The 15540-nt window shown below is 36.8% G+C and overlaps 2 protein-coding genes across 2 annotated transcripts in view; one reads left to right on the top strand and one right to left on the bottom strand.

The window, feature by feature from the left end:
• htr7c (5-hydroxytryptamine (serotonin) receptor 7c) overlaps nt 1-975 on the bottom strand; it is a 39227-nt gene extending 38252 nt beyond the window's left edge. Inside the window, exon 1 of the mRNA XM_016511925.1 lies at nt 384-975. Coding sequence (XP_016367411.1) covers nt 384-844 — 461 coding nt within the window. The 5' untranslated portion in view covers nt 845-975. The remainder of the gene's footprint in view (nt 1-383) is intronic.
• Nucleotides 976-6997: 6022 nt separating this feature from the next.
• Nucleotides 6998-15540, top strand: part of LOC107707823 (piwi-like protein 2) — a 41634-nt gene continuing 33091 nt past the window's right edge. The window contains exons 1-6 of the mRNA XM_016511915.1: nt 6998-7063; nt 7657-8124; nt 13087-13138; nt 13343-13454; nt 13829-14020; nt 14589-14699. Of these exons, the coding sequence (XP_016367401.1) occupies nt 7684-8124; nt 13087-13138; nt 13343-13454; nt 13829-14020; nt 14589-14699 (908 nt within the window). The 5' untranslated portion in view covers nt 6998-7063; nt 7657-7683. The remainder of the gene's footprint in view (nt 7064-7656; nt 8125-13086; nt 13139-13342; nt 13455-13828; nt 14021-14588; nt 14700-15540) is intronic.

Consider the following 15540-nt stretch of genomic DNA (forward strand, 5'->3'; position numbering starts at 1 on the left):
AGGAGTTTAAAATAGTGAAATTCTAAAAAAAAAAAAAACTAATTATCGGACTACACTTTCCTGTATACATACACAGTGGGGTCCAAAACTCTGATTTGTGGAGTTCATGCAGCTTGATAAATAAATAAATACACACACATGCATACATACATAAATGTTTTATACTTTATTATGCTTGCGGATGCAATATTTTGATAAACTCCTAGTGGTTAAAAAAAACTGATACTAAACGGGTTGTAGGTTTAAATCCCAAGTATCACGTGTTGCTTCATAAACCATGAGATTCAAGACACTTGGGTTGCTCCAGGAGGATTGTCCCTGTAAGTCACTTTGTATCAAAGCGTCACATAAACGACTTGGTAAGAAGAAGCCAACCTACTCACCTGTCCACACTGATCACGCACAGCGTCATGATGGATGCAGTGCAGCACATCACATCCATGCCGATGAAGATGTTACAGAAGACCTCTCCAAAAAGCCACTCTCCTCCCGTGAGGTCCGTCACGATCACGAATGGCATCACCACAATAGCCACGGAGAGATCCGCCACGGCCAGAGACACCAGCAGATAGTTGGACGGCTGTCTGAGCTTCTTAACGACGCACACCGCGATCACCACCAGCATATTTCCAATCACCGTCACGGTGGTGATGATGGCCAGCATCATTCCGATGACAATCTTCTCCGCTGTGGTGAAATCGAGCAACTGTTCCCCGCAGGATTTGTTCCACATGGCCACTGAGATGTTGTAGAATAAGTGTGAGGAACCATTGAGAACTTCCGACGCGACCTCAGGGTGAGTGAACGAGAAGAAATCTAGCGAGCCCGATGAGTTGAACATCATCCCTGCGCCTGATGATGAAGAGCTCGCCAAGAGTGCGCTCCGTGCGCCAAACGCATGCTGAAGCGAGCGCAGATACGGGGTGTCTTCAGGCTTTCCAAAAGAAAAAAGGCATGTTGTGCGGATACAGCAGAAGAAAACTTAAATAAACGGGAAGAAGGAGGACCATCACCACGGTTTGTCTGTATAACGCGCGCGTTTGGAGAAGCTGTACGGTCCTTGACTTGATGGAAGTGAAGTGTGTGAGAATTGCGCACTCTAGTAGGTTAAACGCGTAAAAGCGGTCTCAGCTCCACCTACATTAAGATGTTTTTCTGTCTTCTGTTGTGGAGGAAGCGCAAGAGTAGCGCACTAGACTGTCTCTAGGGTCTCTCTCACTTCAGGTCTCAGGCATTTCGCTGTCAGTTACTGTTTCCTTTATTGTTTCTGTGCCTTGTTGCGTAACTACATGGATAACATTTTATATAGCATTGCACAATTTTATTTTTGGACATGTTAGGTTTTGGACAGTGGAAAGTGGAGACGAAAATAATAAAATGACCCTATACAATCTTACGGATATCATCACTGTTTTGAGAAAACACGCACGTCTCAGTGACGGGCCAAAAGCACCATTTACAGCAATCAGTGACAACATTTTCAATAAACCCTGGCGCAGCAACAGAGACCCTTGGCATCTATGTGGGCGTGTCCAATTAATTTTATGCAAATATGCATACATTCTCGTATGCTTGTAAACAAACAATAATTATAATACTTTATCACCATCTTCGTGATTATGATGTTAATAATAATAATAATAATAGCAAACCCGTTTTTAAATTCATCAGGAGACTTATTTTGCATATTTGAGTATGCTCGCCTCAGGTTTGCTGACATGAGACTGGGGGCGGGGTTTTGAAGAGAGGGCGGGGTTTTGGAGATTGAGGGGGTGGTGTTCTAATTCAAAGGCTGAAATTGCTTACAGCACACTTTTATTGTAGCCTTGTTGTTAAAGATCTAGGTTGGTGAACAAAAAGGTTGTAGGTTCAAACCGTGTGTGCCTCGCACATCCTGAAAAGTGAAGCTGCGGGGTCTTTGCGAAAGATGGTTTTGGTCATTAAAGGTTGTTGTTATCACGCTGATATATGTTCAATCGTTCGTTTTTGTGATAAGTTTGATTTTAGCTAGTAATTTGATGCTATAAATACGGGGCGTGTCGTTATGGTTGATTGGGTCTGGCTCCAAACGAATCTCTACTGCGCAGACTTGGGCTCCAAATGACGTCATTTACTCAAGATGGCAGCGGCCATACTGAGATGCTTTGGCTTCACTTTTCTATAGTGGAAGGAAGTGGAGACGTGTCGTCCATCTTTTTTTACAGTCTATGGTTCAAACCCTGAAAGGGGCGATTCATGACCACTGCACTGACAGAAAAGCACTTAAACCCAGGTTGCTTCAGGGGAAATTGTCCATGATATAAGTGTACTGTAAGTCACTTTGGATAAACCGCCAGATGAAAATGCTTATAATTTTAGACTTTCCAGAACACCACGCAGAGCTCTAAGAGAACAAAAGCCCTGAAAATTTGAACAATCAAAACCAATCAGTTGAAAGTTGACAGCTACGGAGACCGTGCTTGAACAAAAAATAAAACACATCCTGTACATGAATGGTGAGCACTCAGTCTCGTGGAGTTAAGTTGCATGAAAAATGAATCTGTAATGAAGCGGAGAATTGCACAGAGTAGGACAGCATGTTCCCAGGCTAATGTGGTCAAAGCGGCTATCATCACCATCATCTTCGTTGTCATTGTCCAACAGATGGGGCATGTCACCCCCAGGGCCAGTTTGTTTTTGCATCGTAACAGATTTGGAGAAATGTAGCATTCCATCACTTGTTCAGCAATGGATGCTCTGCAGTGAATGGGTGCCGTCAGAATGAGAGTCCAAACAGCTGATAAAAACATTACAATAATCCACACAATTCTAGTCCAATGAATTAATATGTTTGTATGAAACAAATCCGTCATTAAGGCATTTCGACTTTAAACCATAGCTTCTGACCAAAATAACAGTCCACAATCCATAATACTGCTCTCTCCTATTGTCCTCACGCATCAAATTTTCACTGATATGTTTGTTCAGATGAGTCAAACTTTTTCACTGGAGAAAGCAATATTATGGTATTATTACAAATACCCAGCTTTTCACTTCACAAGATGTTAACTGATGGAGTGGTGTGGATTATTGTGTTTTTATCAGCTGTTTGGACGCTCATTCTGACGGCACCCATTCACTGCAGATGATCCATTGGTGAACAAGTGATATAAAGCTTTATTTCTCCAAATCTGTTCTGATGAAGAAACAAACTCATCTACATCTTGGATTGCCTCGGGGTGAGTACATTTTCAAAAAAATTACAATGGAAGTCCATGGGAACTGAAACACTTAAATTTTTAGGTGGACTGTCCTTTTAAACTCATTTCGCGCTTGATAGGAAGCTCAGAGTGTGCCAGTTACCAGACACCTTGCCAGTAAAGTAGCTGTATCCTATGACCCAAAATATGTTGGCTTCTCTTTCGATGTTCAAGGTCAAAGCACCTGGGTCAAGTGTTGCTAGAAAGATGAAAGCCAAGCTGCTTTGACCCAGCATGCTCACTGCTTCCCTCAAGCCTTATTGGTCAATATTCAGAGTAGCCTGACGTGCAGAGTGCTGCTGATGAGTGTCAGCTTAAATTAATATTCATTGCAGTGATTTGCTTCTGATGCAAATCACTGACTGCTGCTGAAATTACCTCGTTTATATTGAAAGGCTACAATTCAGTTATGAGCCTCCATAGTGAGTCAGTACAGCTGGGAAATATGTTTACTTACAAATCTCATATGTGTAGGTCTATAATTTAATCACATTTCTATGATAAAGATAATAATTATATATTTTTGCAAGAAGAGAATGAGATCAAGACATGACACAGGCCTGACTTGAACTTGCATCCCAAGAGCACCGCATCTTAATTACAATTTTTATGATTGACATTTCATTTAGAAAACTAAATCTCTGAAGTATCTCTGGTGCACAAAGTAGTTTGGTCCTCATTAAAAAAGTTTTATGTAAAAATAAATGGACAGAGCGTTTGAAAAATGGCAAATCTTTCAAATGAGTGTGTGAGTTTAATTGCGGTGTGATAGGAAAGACACAATGAGCCTTCAGATATACAGCAATGCCAAGTACGAACACGAAAATAGGATGCCACATTTAACCAGTCAAAACAAATAAACTGTAAAAATGATTTTTTGATGTGGGTTTACAAGAAAATACTATTTCAGTCTTTCTACTTCAGAATTTAAGAGTTTAATTCAATGTGTTACTTGCGCTTTTCTTCTTCTTGTAATTATTTGGTACATTTACTAGCAATTTCTGAGTGAAAATAGTTTTTAAGTAAATTCTACACCACTTTTTTCTCATTGTATGAAATCACTTTATTTCTGTCTGCTGCCTTTGCTTCACAGTTCAGCATAGTCACTTGTGAAGGGACTGCATGCGCTTGATATACTTAAGTTTTGAGCCTTTTATAGTTTGTTGCTTTATAGATATTATCCTGAATTTCCCTTTTTGTGGATCATCTTAATCTCCAACCTGAGAATTTGGGATCATGTCGCAGAGCTAAGTTTCCTTCCAGTAGTTATGTTCTCTCTGTAGACGTTTTAATAATTAATTGAGATGTCTGTTGAGCTCAAAGATATGTTTGTGGCTGCATAATAAAACAGTGTTTACTCTAGCTTGTGTCTTCACAATCATATACAGCACAGGGGAAATAAAGAAGAAATGTGTCACACAATCCTCCAAAGGCAGAAGACAAAAAGACTTATGGCAGGAGATGTTTGACTTGATGCTTTCTTATAATACAACACACTATAATTTAAATTTACTGACTGCAAAATGAATCAAACATTTCCCAAAGTATGATAAAGTATGATAATGACTTTGTATTTAGTGTAACTCATTTGAACAAATTAAGTTTGTTTGTTGAGCGTTTTTTAGAATCTTTATTTTTCTATATCACTACTGTTGTGTAGTTTTTCTTCGATGTACTCAATGAAGCTCGAGAAGCAGAGTTCCAGATGTTAAAATAAGACTTTTATTAAACAAAGTAACAAAGCTGAGAAAACGGTAACCGCATCTGAGTCTTTGTCTGTCAACTCATCCGTTTTATACCTTTTTCTCTTACCAAAGTTGGTAGTTCCGGTTTTTATTATTGGCTATGCCTATCTGGTTTGCCACAATTTCTTATCAGTGGAATTTGGCCAGATCAGCCACTTTTACTCCCAAGGCCATTTTTATTAATGGTGGAATTTGGCCAGATCAGCCACCTTCATTCTGCTGCCAATAAGGTGGTCACATGAGACATTCATCAAATCTGTTTACTTGTTCCTGTTAACTTCTGGGAATAACCCAGAGTTCATTGGGTTATTTAAGTTAACTTGGTACAATCCAATGGAAACCACCAGTAGTGCCCAATGGATAGGCCCTCAGACTTACAGTATTGGAATAACTCAAGCATATTAATCAGTATATTGATTACTTTCATGACCATTCATCATATTTTAAGTGAGATAATACCATATTGAGTAAATAGCATAATATATAATAGAATTACACATTACTACACAGAGCAGAATGTTAGAACAGAAAACAAACCTGAAGAAAATTTCTCAGATACTATAAGTTTAACAATAGCAGGGCAATACATATGTATGGAAAACAGCACCAGATAAGTCAGAGTTGTAGCTGATCTGTTAGTTATCTCTGTGCATGGTGAAACAAATGCAATACAGTATCCATTCCACCTATAAGGCTGCAGCAGCATCTGTTTTGTGAAAATATTTCTTGCCTTGACATTGTGAACTTTGGTAGTGGCAAGAAAATGAATTCTCATGCAGCAAAGGCTTACAGGAGTCCTTGGGGGGGAAAGGGGTGAACACTTTGATGAACTATTCAAACTGATGCTCACTGTTCAAAATAGACGATTCCTTATGCTATTTTTCTTTTTCAACTGAAGTTTTCTGATGACTTTTGAAACATCTCTTACCAAAAAGTAGTATACTTCAAGTTTATTTTAGTAAGTATACTTAAGTAAAGTTCAAGTATATTTTTAAGTATACTTTATGTAGCAAGTATACAAATATCAGTGTACTAATAGTATACTTGTAAGTGTACTATTTCAATACTCCTTGGGACTAAATTGGCCCACTTTCTAATATATAAAAGTATACTTTTAAGTATAACAGTAGTAAACTTTGAGTACACAACTAGTTTACATCAAAATGTAGAAGTATACTAATAGCACACTTGAATAAACTTATTTTTCGTAAGGGATTTCATGCCAATCCAGATTTATTCTTACTAGTTAAAAGCTTGTTGCCGCTTGCGTTCAAAACCAAACCAGTTTTTGCTTCTTTTCTGAATTTAGCTTCATTAATGGAACTCTCCAAACATGAAGGGGTTAAAGCTTTGCCCTTTTTATTTTTAATAATCTCCCGGGCACAGCTGAATTTTGTTCTCTGTAGAGGACATCTGTATTTCATACATTTCTGTGAGACCACACACGTCCCTGTTTTAAGTGGTGTGTCATAAAAAGGACATCCTGGGCTTTCAGAGACACTAAATTGAGCAGTTTGTCCATGACAGCGCCGTTTCCTGGGTTTTTTAGAAATATCTCACAAGAAGGAGAGGAGGTATGTAGTATTTTTCTTGTAATTATCATTTGTACTGGATTGATTTTCAAACAAACATCTCTGGAAAACTTTGTTTATTCTAAAATTAACATCTTTGTCCACATTTATATATCAGATATATAAGAAAAGCTAAAGATTGACTGTTTAATAGACATCATTTTTGCTTGTCTTTATATTAATACGCCTCATTGCTGTCTACAGAGAACATCAAATAAATTATTAACAAAGAATGGACTGATTTTTTCTTCATTTTTCTAATGTTAGCCTATCAAAAAAACCTAAATGCACAAACATGTTAAAAACATTGACCAATTTATTTGAGTTACAAGTTCAAAAGTGTTCCCAAACTTTCCTTTTACTTACGAATGAGTCATGAATTGGTTTAACTGAATCATTGAAAAGAATCACGAATCGGACAACACTGAATCAGTAATTGTTCGATTCAGTCCACCCGGTTGTTGGAGAGCTTGGTTCAGCGCCACAGAAGTGTCGACTACGTTTGCAGGTACAGTTAGCCTACTTTATACCCTTTTTACGGTTTTATGCATGCGTCAACCTCATTTGTTTCTAAAATAATCGAATAGAATTGCTTTTTGTTACTGCGTGCGTCATTCTGTCGAATAATCAGATTGAATGGACTTCGCGCGCTGTCAAGTTTCGACATTCAAAGGCCAAAAAAGTACTGAATACACGTCGGTAATGTTATATTCCCCTAGCCAAACAAAAAAAAAGTCATTTAATTTTAATTTGCAAATCAAATTTAAAAAGTGAAATAATCGCAGCTGTAGTTTTAGACGCTTGTCAGGCAGGCACGTGCTCATGTCTACTGAGATAAAGATTTTGAATGTCTGTAAAAATGACATTAGCCTCGATTACAGCAATTAACATGACATTTCTGGGCATGTTTCTTTTTGTGCTTCAGTGCGCATATTTTCTAGAAGTCTTGCACAGTGACTCTTGGACCTCTTGGAAGCGTGCTAAGAAAAAGCACAGTGAGATATACTATTATGATTTATTGCCTTAAAGCTTCTGCAGTGCTTTGACAGTGTTGTAGATAGACATGTCAAGAGAACCTTCATTGTGCTTTGTTTTTGTCAGTTGCATTGAAGTGCAGCAGAGGAAGAAATGGATCCAAAGCGACCACCCTTTCCGGGGCCCCCAGGGGTCACCCGCATGCCATGGATGCTGTCAGCAGAAGATCAGGGTCAATTTCCTGACCAGCCCCCATTGGGGCGAGCCAGAGGTCTGGTTCTGCCTAAAGATGAACCTCTTCCTGGACGAGGTAGAGCCTTAGGCGTACCTGGAGAAATGCCTGTGCGGTTTGGGAGAGGCATAACTCCGTCTGTAAGCGAGCCTCTGGTGGGCATCCCTAGAGGAGTGCGATTACCGACAGACGAGGGAGGTTTTGGAAGAGCCCGAGGTTTTTTGCTGCCCACTCCAGAGCCCAGTGTTGGGATAGGGAGAGGGGCTGCTGTGGGACCAGTGCCTACACTGGACATTGAAAAATCAGATGTACAGCAAAAGATGCCTGAGCTGCAAACAGAGGTGGCTCCAGCGATCGCCCAGGTAAAAAAATAAATAAATCGAAATTGTGATTTTTCTAATAAAGATTACGATTTAAACGGGAGCTATTGTGCAAAATTCACTTTTACGTGGTGTTTGAACACTGATGTGTGTCTAAACAACCAGCCTATAATTAGAGTCCTATGAAATCTGTTTTATTTTTTCCCAAATTCCGTTTTTTCCATTTACATTTTTCAAGATTCTGTTGATTCCGCTGAGTCTTGATTCCTTTTAATGCTTAAATTAAATGTTATTGATCAAAAAGCATGCCTAATTAATTAAAACATGAAACCATTTAACATCAGTTTATTAAAAGTTTAACAAAAAGTAATTTTTAGGGCCCTATGAAATGTTTTATTTTTTTCTCACATTTTGTTTTATTGTTACCAAATTCTGTGTTTAATTTAATTATGTCTAATTATTTGAATGCGTAAAAACAACCTAATTTATTAAAATGTGTTTTTACAATAGCCCTATGAAAGTTTTTTTTTTTTTTTCTGGCATAAAACAATCTTTTAATCAAATGAAAGTTAAACAACTTAAGTTATACTTTGCATTACAACTGTACAATTACAATATTAATTTGTATGGCTGTATTATTATTATTATTATTATTTTAATTTTAAGCCAACTAACTTTTAAAACAAACAAACTGTTTGCTGAATTTTTGTGCAGCATCATAAAATGAATTCAGTCACTTCTGCTATGCAAACACATTAATTTAAGCTGAAAAACCTAATAAATGGTCATTTAAGCTGTTTCTGTTACTCTATTGAAGACAATTAATGACTATTATTACTAGGGATGCACCGATACCACTTTTTTCAGTACTCGCCCGATACCGATACTTTTATTTTTGGTACTTGCCGATACCGAGTACAGATACCAATATTTTTATTGCATTTGTAAATTTTTAAAATATTAGGTACAGAAACCAAAAGAGTATGTATAATGTTAGTTGGTTAACTTCATTTATCAAATAGATACAGTCAAACCAAAATGTATTCAGACACCTTCAACATTTCTCACTAATCGATTCTTGGGATTTAAGAATCGATATCGTTTCGTTAAAATTATAATCGATTAATATCGAGATATCGATATTTTTTACCCAGCCCTAATTTATAATGTTTCAAAATATTTCTTTTTCATATAAATGCTGTTCTTTTGAACTTTCTATTCATCAAGGAGTTCTAAACAATGTATCACGGTTTGTACAAAATGATTTTCGATTTGTCATGTGACACTGAAGACTGGAGTAATGATGCTGAAAATACAGCTTTGTCATCACAGGAATAAATTACGTTTCAAAATATATTCAGATTTGAAAGCAAAAAAAAAAAAACATCTGCAAATGCATACCGTAAATGCAAGCTTATGCATTCATATAAAACATTAAACGTTTGGGATGGATATAAGGATGATGTAAAGGTTATGCAAACATAGCAAGCATTTAAATGTAGATGGTGTGATCCTGTCTCAGCTTTAACTGTCCTGTCACAGAAAAAAGCAAGTCAGTCAGATTAAATTTTTTTTATTAATACTTTTATTAAAAGAGAATGTATTAAATTGATCAAAAGTGACAGTAAAGACATTGTTACATAATGTTACAAAATATTTCTTTTTCATATAAATGCTGTTCTTTTGAACTTTCTATTCATCAAGGAGTTCTAAACAATGTATCACGGTTTGTACAAAATGATTTTCGATTTGTCATGTGACACTGAAGACTGGAGTAATGATGCTGAAAATACAGCTTTGTCATCACAGGAATAAATTGTTTTAAAATATAGTCAGATAATAAAAGTTATTTTACGTTGTATTAATATTTCAAAATATTACAGTTTTACTGTGGTTTTAGATCAAATAAATGCAGCCTTGGTTTTTTTATTTTTTTTTTGGAAAAACATAAAAATAACCAAGACCAACCCCAAACCATTGAAAGGTGGTGAACATTTATGCCAGCATGTTTGCTAGTGCTGTGTTCAAAATATCGATACGACGATGTATCGTCACATCTCCACTTCAATATTCTATTCTCAGTAAATTGTAATTCATCGAGTGTTCATTTATGAGAGCGAGAAAGAGAGAGGCTGTGTATGTATGAATTACCACCGTTTTGCCGCGTTTTTCTATTAACAGTAAAGCTGTGGCTTTAATTCCTTTAGAAACAATAATGTTACCAGCTCCTTTTTGAAAAAAGATAATGTAGCTCTTGAGCGATTAAGCTATTTAGTTGATAAAACTGCGGGGCAGCGCTAAAAAGTTTGTTCCTGAATGTCTGAGTCCGGCCGCAACGTGATCTGTGTGTGTGACTGCACTTAACATCAAACTGCTTCTGTTTCACACAAATGCTGGCACAGATGTGCATGTTCGGCTAGAGTTGCTTTAAACTCGTGCATCTTCGGAAGCGGAGCTGCTCAGAAAGTCCTGCCGCGCGCACCTAAGCGAACTTGCGGACGCGTCAAGTAAATCAGCCTTGTGTGTGTTAGATACAGTGAAGACAGCGCGATAGTTTAGAACTCTTCTAATTTTTTTTTTTAATTGTAGAGAGTGTGTTAATTTGTGCAATGATAACCTACCAGCAATGTAAATGATTTTTTTTATATATTAGAATGAGTACATTACAATATAAACTTATTAGAACAAGTACATTATTATTTATGGGCTTAAAAACAAGATGCAAACAATCAGAATATTGTACCTGGTGGGGAGTGCACAATGTAAACATGAAACATATGCCATTACCTATATTGTACTGTGGTACAGTTATGGAGGCCCTTCATAATGCAGAGGTCAACTGCCTGCTCTGCCAATAGTTAGAAATGGCACTATAGTAAGCAGTGTTTAATAAACAGCTGTTTTACTAAATTCTGCTGAGGTGAAATTCAGTGCAGTCATATATCGTGATATGTATCGTATCGTGGCCTCTGTATCGTGATACGTATCGTATCATGCCAGCAATGTAAATATGATTTTTAAAAATATATTCAAATGAGTACATTACGATATAAATTTATTAGAATGAGTACATTATTGTTTATGGGCTTAAAAACAAGATGCAAACAATCAGAATATTGTACCTGGTGGGGAGTGCCCAATGTAAGCATCAAACATATGCCATTACCTATATTGTACTGTGGTACAGTTATGGAGGCCCTTCATAATGCAGAGGTCAACTGCCTGCTCTGCCAATAGTTAGAAATGGCACTATAGTATGCAGTGTTTAATAAACAGCTGTCTAAATTCTTCTGAGGTGAATTTCAGTGCAGTCCTGTATCGTGATACGTATCGTATCGTGACTTTGCTGGTGATACACAGCCCTAATGTTTGCGCATTCATTCAGGTTGAGATGCAACATTTGGTTTTCAAAAAGTTGCATATTGGCATCATAAGGAGCAGGGCCTATACTATTATACCATTATAAATATAACACGTCTTAGTCAACCCTGCTGTGTACTGCATTTAATCAAACTCATACCTGTTTTATTATTCATGTCAGCGCTAGGTTGATTGGAGTGGGCATTAAATTGTGCGCCATCATTTTTGTATCCTTGGCAACACCAACAAAGTTGAATAGTCACCAATTAGACGTGCAATTTACTGCTGAAGACAGCAGGAAGGTCAAGTAGCTAATAATGAAAACAAACTTAATCTGCAATGTAAATACAAATGATGAACTTAAGCCCATTAATCTTCTATTTAAGAGCTTTTTTCTTTGTAAGGACTTGAATAGTGCTTGAAATAGTCCTTGGCGTCTGAAACAGTGACCTTTCTGTGACCTTTCCGCACAACTCTTGGGAAGCCTCTGCTTTTTTTGGGCCGCACTTGACCTGACTGGCTTAAAAAATATATTTTCTCAACACAAACATGACATTTTAAGATGAGACTTGCAACCTTTTCCAGCACTATAACAACCTATGGCTCATTGTCCCAGTGTTTCTTATGTCCCTAAATGCACCGGTTCTGGGATTAATCAACTGTCTGAACCAATTATGTGCCAATCAGCAGCTGTTCCCATTTGATATATTTGGCCCACACTGTCAGATAGCAATATTAATGTCAATACTAAAAAAACAACAACCTCTGAACTTAATTAAACTTCGGATAAGTCACTTGGCGTTTATGACATAAGTAGAGAGGATGATGTTTTAATCTTTAAGAATGTAGTGTCTGTTGACATTTCATCATAGTTACCTACTTAGGATAGTATGAAATTTGTTTTATTCCAAATGTTTTATTTATTTCTGGATTCATTTTTAATGTCTTGATTCAATTTTAATAACCAAAAAGTATGTCTATATTCAATTGAACTACTACAACTTTAATGATTAATTTTTTAAAATTAAAATTGCAATAATATTTCCCTATGAAATGTTTTATTTTTTCCAGAAATTCTGTTTTATGTTTTAAGTTTTCCAGATTATTTTTTATGATTTAATCAATGATGTAATCTAATGAATGCATAAAACGTATTCAATAAATATCTAAACAGTTAATCTTTTAAAATGCAATTTTGATTTTTTTTTTTTTTTGGCAAACAAAGTGCTGCACAATAGAGGCTTAGTGTTAAAAAATAGATGAAAAATTGTGTGATATGCCTTAAAATATTTTAATAAACTAACATTTTTATTCTCGTTGCTTTGAGAAGTACATTCTACTGTGCAATAATAATATATTTCTATTATACTTTAAGGTTACACCAAACTTTTATTTTGATGGGTTGAATTTAGTTTCTGTGTTTATATCAGTTTTCTCAAATGAAATGGTGAAATGCTGGTGAAGTGACGCTCCGAGCAGCTGTGGAGATGAAGTTCAGTCCCATGCACACAGAACATGTAGACTTCCTATTTAATTGCAATCTTTTTGTGATTTAATTTTCACAGACTAGTCCATATCATGATTTGATTAAGTGTGTACAGGCATTTTATTCATCCAAATTTTGCAAAAATCTGTGATTTTCAGCGTAATACAGTAAATTCCACGACAGGATTCCGTCCGTGTTTTCTGCATCACGGTAATCATAAGGCCCTAGTCAGTACAATTAGATGTGTACTTTATTTGTGATCCTTCACATCTTTCTATCCATATTTTGTACTCGTATCATCTCCTACAGTTCAGTTAATGAAGAAGCAGTGTGAACTCTGAAACCAGCATTTCGCTGTGAGTATGACTCTGTTATTAGTCTGTACTGTATGTTGGTTTTTCTGTCCTAATTCAGGACGAGGGGCAGCAGGCGATTTGGGGGCAGATGTCCAGTCTAAGCCGACCATCATTGGGGCAGCTGCTCTGACTCCGGAAAGAGAAGAAGCCCGCTTAGAAGAAGCCATCAGGTGTTGTTTCATGTTTATCATCTTAGTGCAGTTTCTTGGATTTGCTAATTCTTTGCATCTTTTATTTGCACGTGGAAAAATATTAAGTAATAGTTCACCCCAAAATAAAAAATTCTAATTTCAAAATGTCATTCCAAACCTGCATGACTTACTTTCTTCTGGACGATTTGTGTGTCTGTGTGTGTTTGTCTCATATATGACTTCAGACAACTTAAGAAGTCATATGAGTCGCCTGTATGATCATTTTATGGGCCTGTCATTGTCTTTTTGGAGCTTACTTTGCTTCACAGTTGAAAAGATCTTTTTCATTTTTGGGTGAGATTAGGGACTGAATCAGACTGCATCAGAATGAGTTTTGCTTTGTGTGGTTGCAGTGTCCTGGGCAGAGGATTTGTTGGTGTTGGCAGAGCTGCGTTGCCCCATATGAGTGTAGGCCGTGGACCAATTGGCCCGTCGGGTCCCGTTGCTGCCCCGTTCTCCTTGCAGTCTGCTGCCTCCGTCTCTGAAGAAGCCCCAGTTCCTCCAGGAACACCCCCAAAAGTTGAAGTGAAAATTGAGACAGTGAAGTATGAGTTCTCTTTCAGTCATTTCTTGTCCTGTTTGTAATTTTTTTTATCATTTCAAGCAGGTTTTTAAGAAATTCATACTCCGCAAGGACACATTAAATTGATCAGAAGTTACAGTAAAGACATCTTTAATGTTACAAAATATTTATATTTCAAATAAATGCTGTTTTTTTGAACTATGTGTACATTAAAAAATCCTGAAATGTTTCTTGAGCAGCGAATCAGAATATTAGAATGATTTCTGAAGGATCATGTGACACTGAAGACTGGAGTAATGATGCTGAAAATTCATCACAGGAATAAATTACATTTTAAAATGTTAAACTAAAAAGCAGTTATTATAATATTTCACAATATCTTTGATTAAATAAATGCATCCTTTATTAACACGAGACTTACTGACCCCCAACTTTTTAACTGTGTGTACATAATATACGTTGTAGCTGAGTTATGACCCAATTCTGCCTAATTTGCAAATTATTTGTTCCATTGGTGCTGTGCTTAGTAACGAATCAATCCAACAAGTTGGTACAGACTAATGTTTCTCTTCTACAATGTGTTTCTACAGGGAGCCTCTGCAGAAAATGGGAACAAAAGGCTGTCCCGTATCCATCGGGTCAAACTACATCCCCATCTGTTGCAAAAATGAAGCTGTGTTTCAGTACCATGTTACTTTTACGTGAGTCAAAGGCTACGTTCACACTGCGAGCCTTAGTGCTCAATTCCGATTTTTTTTCTCAGATCCGATTTTTTTGTGTAGCTGTTCACATTGTTGTTTTAAAAGTGGCAAATATCAGTTTTACAGTGTGAACAGATCATGGTTCTGAACTGACCCGCATGCGCAAAAGAACAATACGAACAGGGTTTCCAGGTTTACACAACAAAATCCGCACAATTGCTTCTCAAAACTAGTCCAAAACTAGCACAACCATGTTCAGGGGGATAAACATCGCGTTAGTGGGGTCGCGTCGACCCACGAAGTTGAAAAACATCCCGCGGCAACAGTGGAAAAGTAGCCTGATTCTGCGGGGAAACTGGATTTGGCAAAATTTTCGTACGGAAGTAAACATGGAGGACATAAAGTAAGCGATTATGCGTTTATTTGTAGTGTAATCTGCTGCTGAATCCGGCGAAATTACGTGCAGGCAATATGAAAAATAAAGACAAGGATGTGACAAAAGACAGCAGAGTTTTGAAGCTTTTATGATACGAGCCCTCATGTTTTGTTTGTATATAGAGTTGTCACCAGTGTTAATTTTGACAGCAAATTTTTATTTAGTTTTAGTCATAATCTTTTGACTAAAAGGCCATTTAGTTTTAGTCATATTTTAGTCCTCTGAATTGTTTTTAGTTTTAGTCGACTAAATATCATAAGATTTTAGTCAACTAAATCTGCAGTAAATTTAGTCGGCTAAAATCTAATGGGTTTAGTTACAGTGCATTTATTAAGCATTTCTCTACTCCAAAATTTCCAAACTCATTATATAGGTTTGATATTAAGGTTTTATCATGATAGACAC

Source organism: Sinocyclocheilus rhinocerous, unplaced genomic scaffold (genome assembly GCF_001515625.1).
Source record: "Sinocyclocheilus rhinocerous isolate Xijiao unplaced genomic scaffold, SAMN03320098_v1.1 scaffold1256, whole genome shotgun sequence".
Taxonomy (NCBI): Eukaryota; Metazoa; Chordata; class Actinopteri; order Cypriniformes; family Cyprinidae; genus Sinocyclocheilus; species Sinocyclocheilus rhinocerous.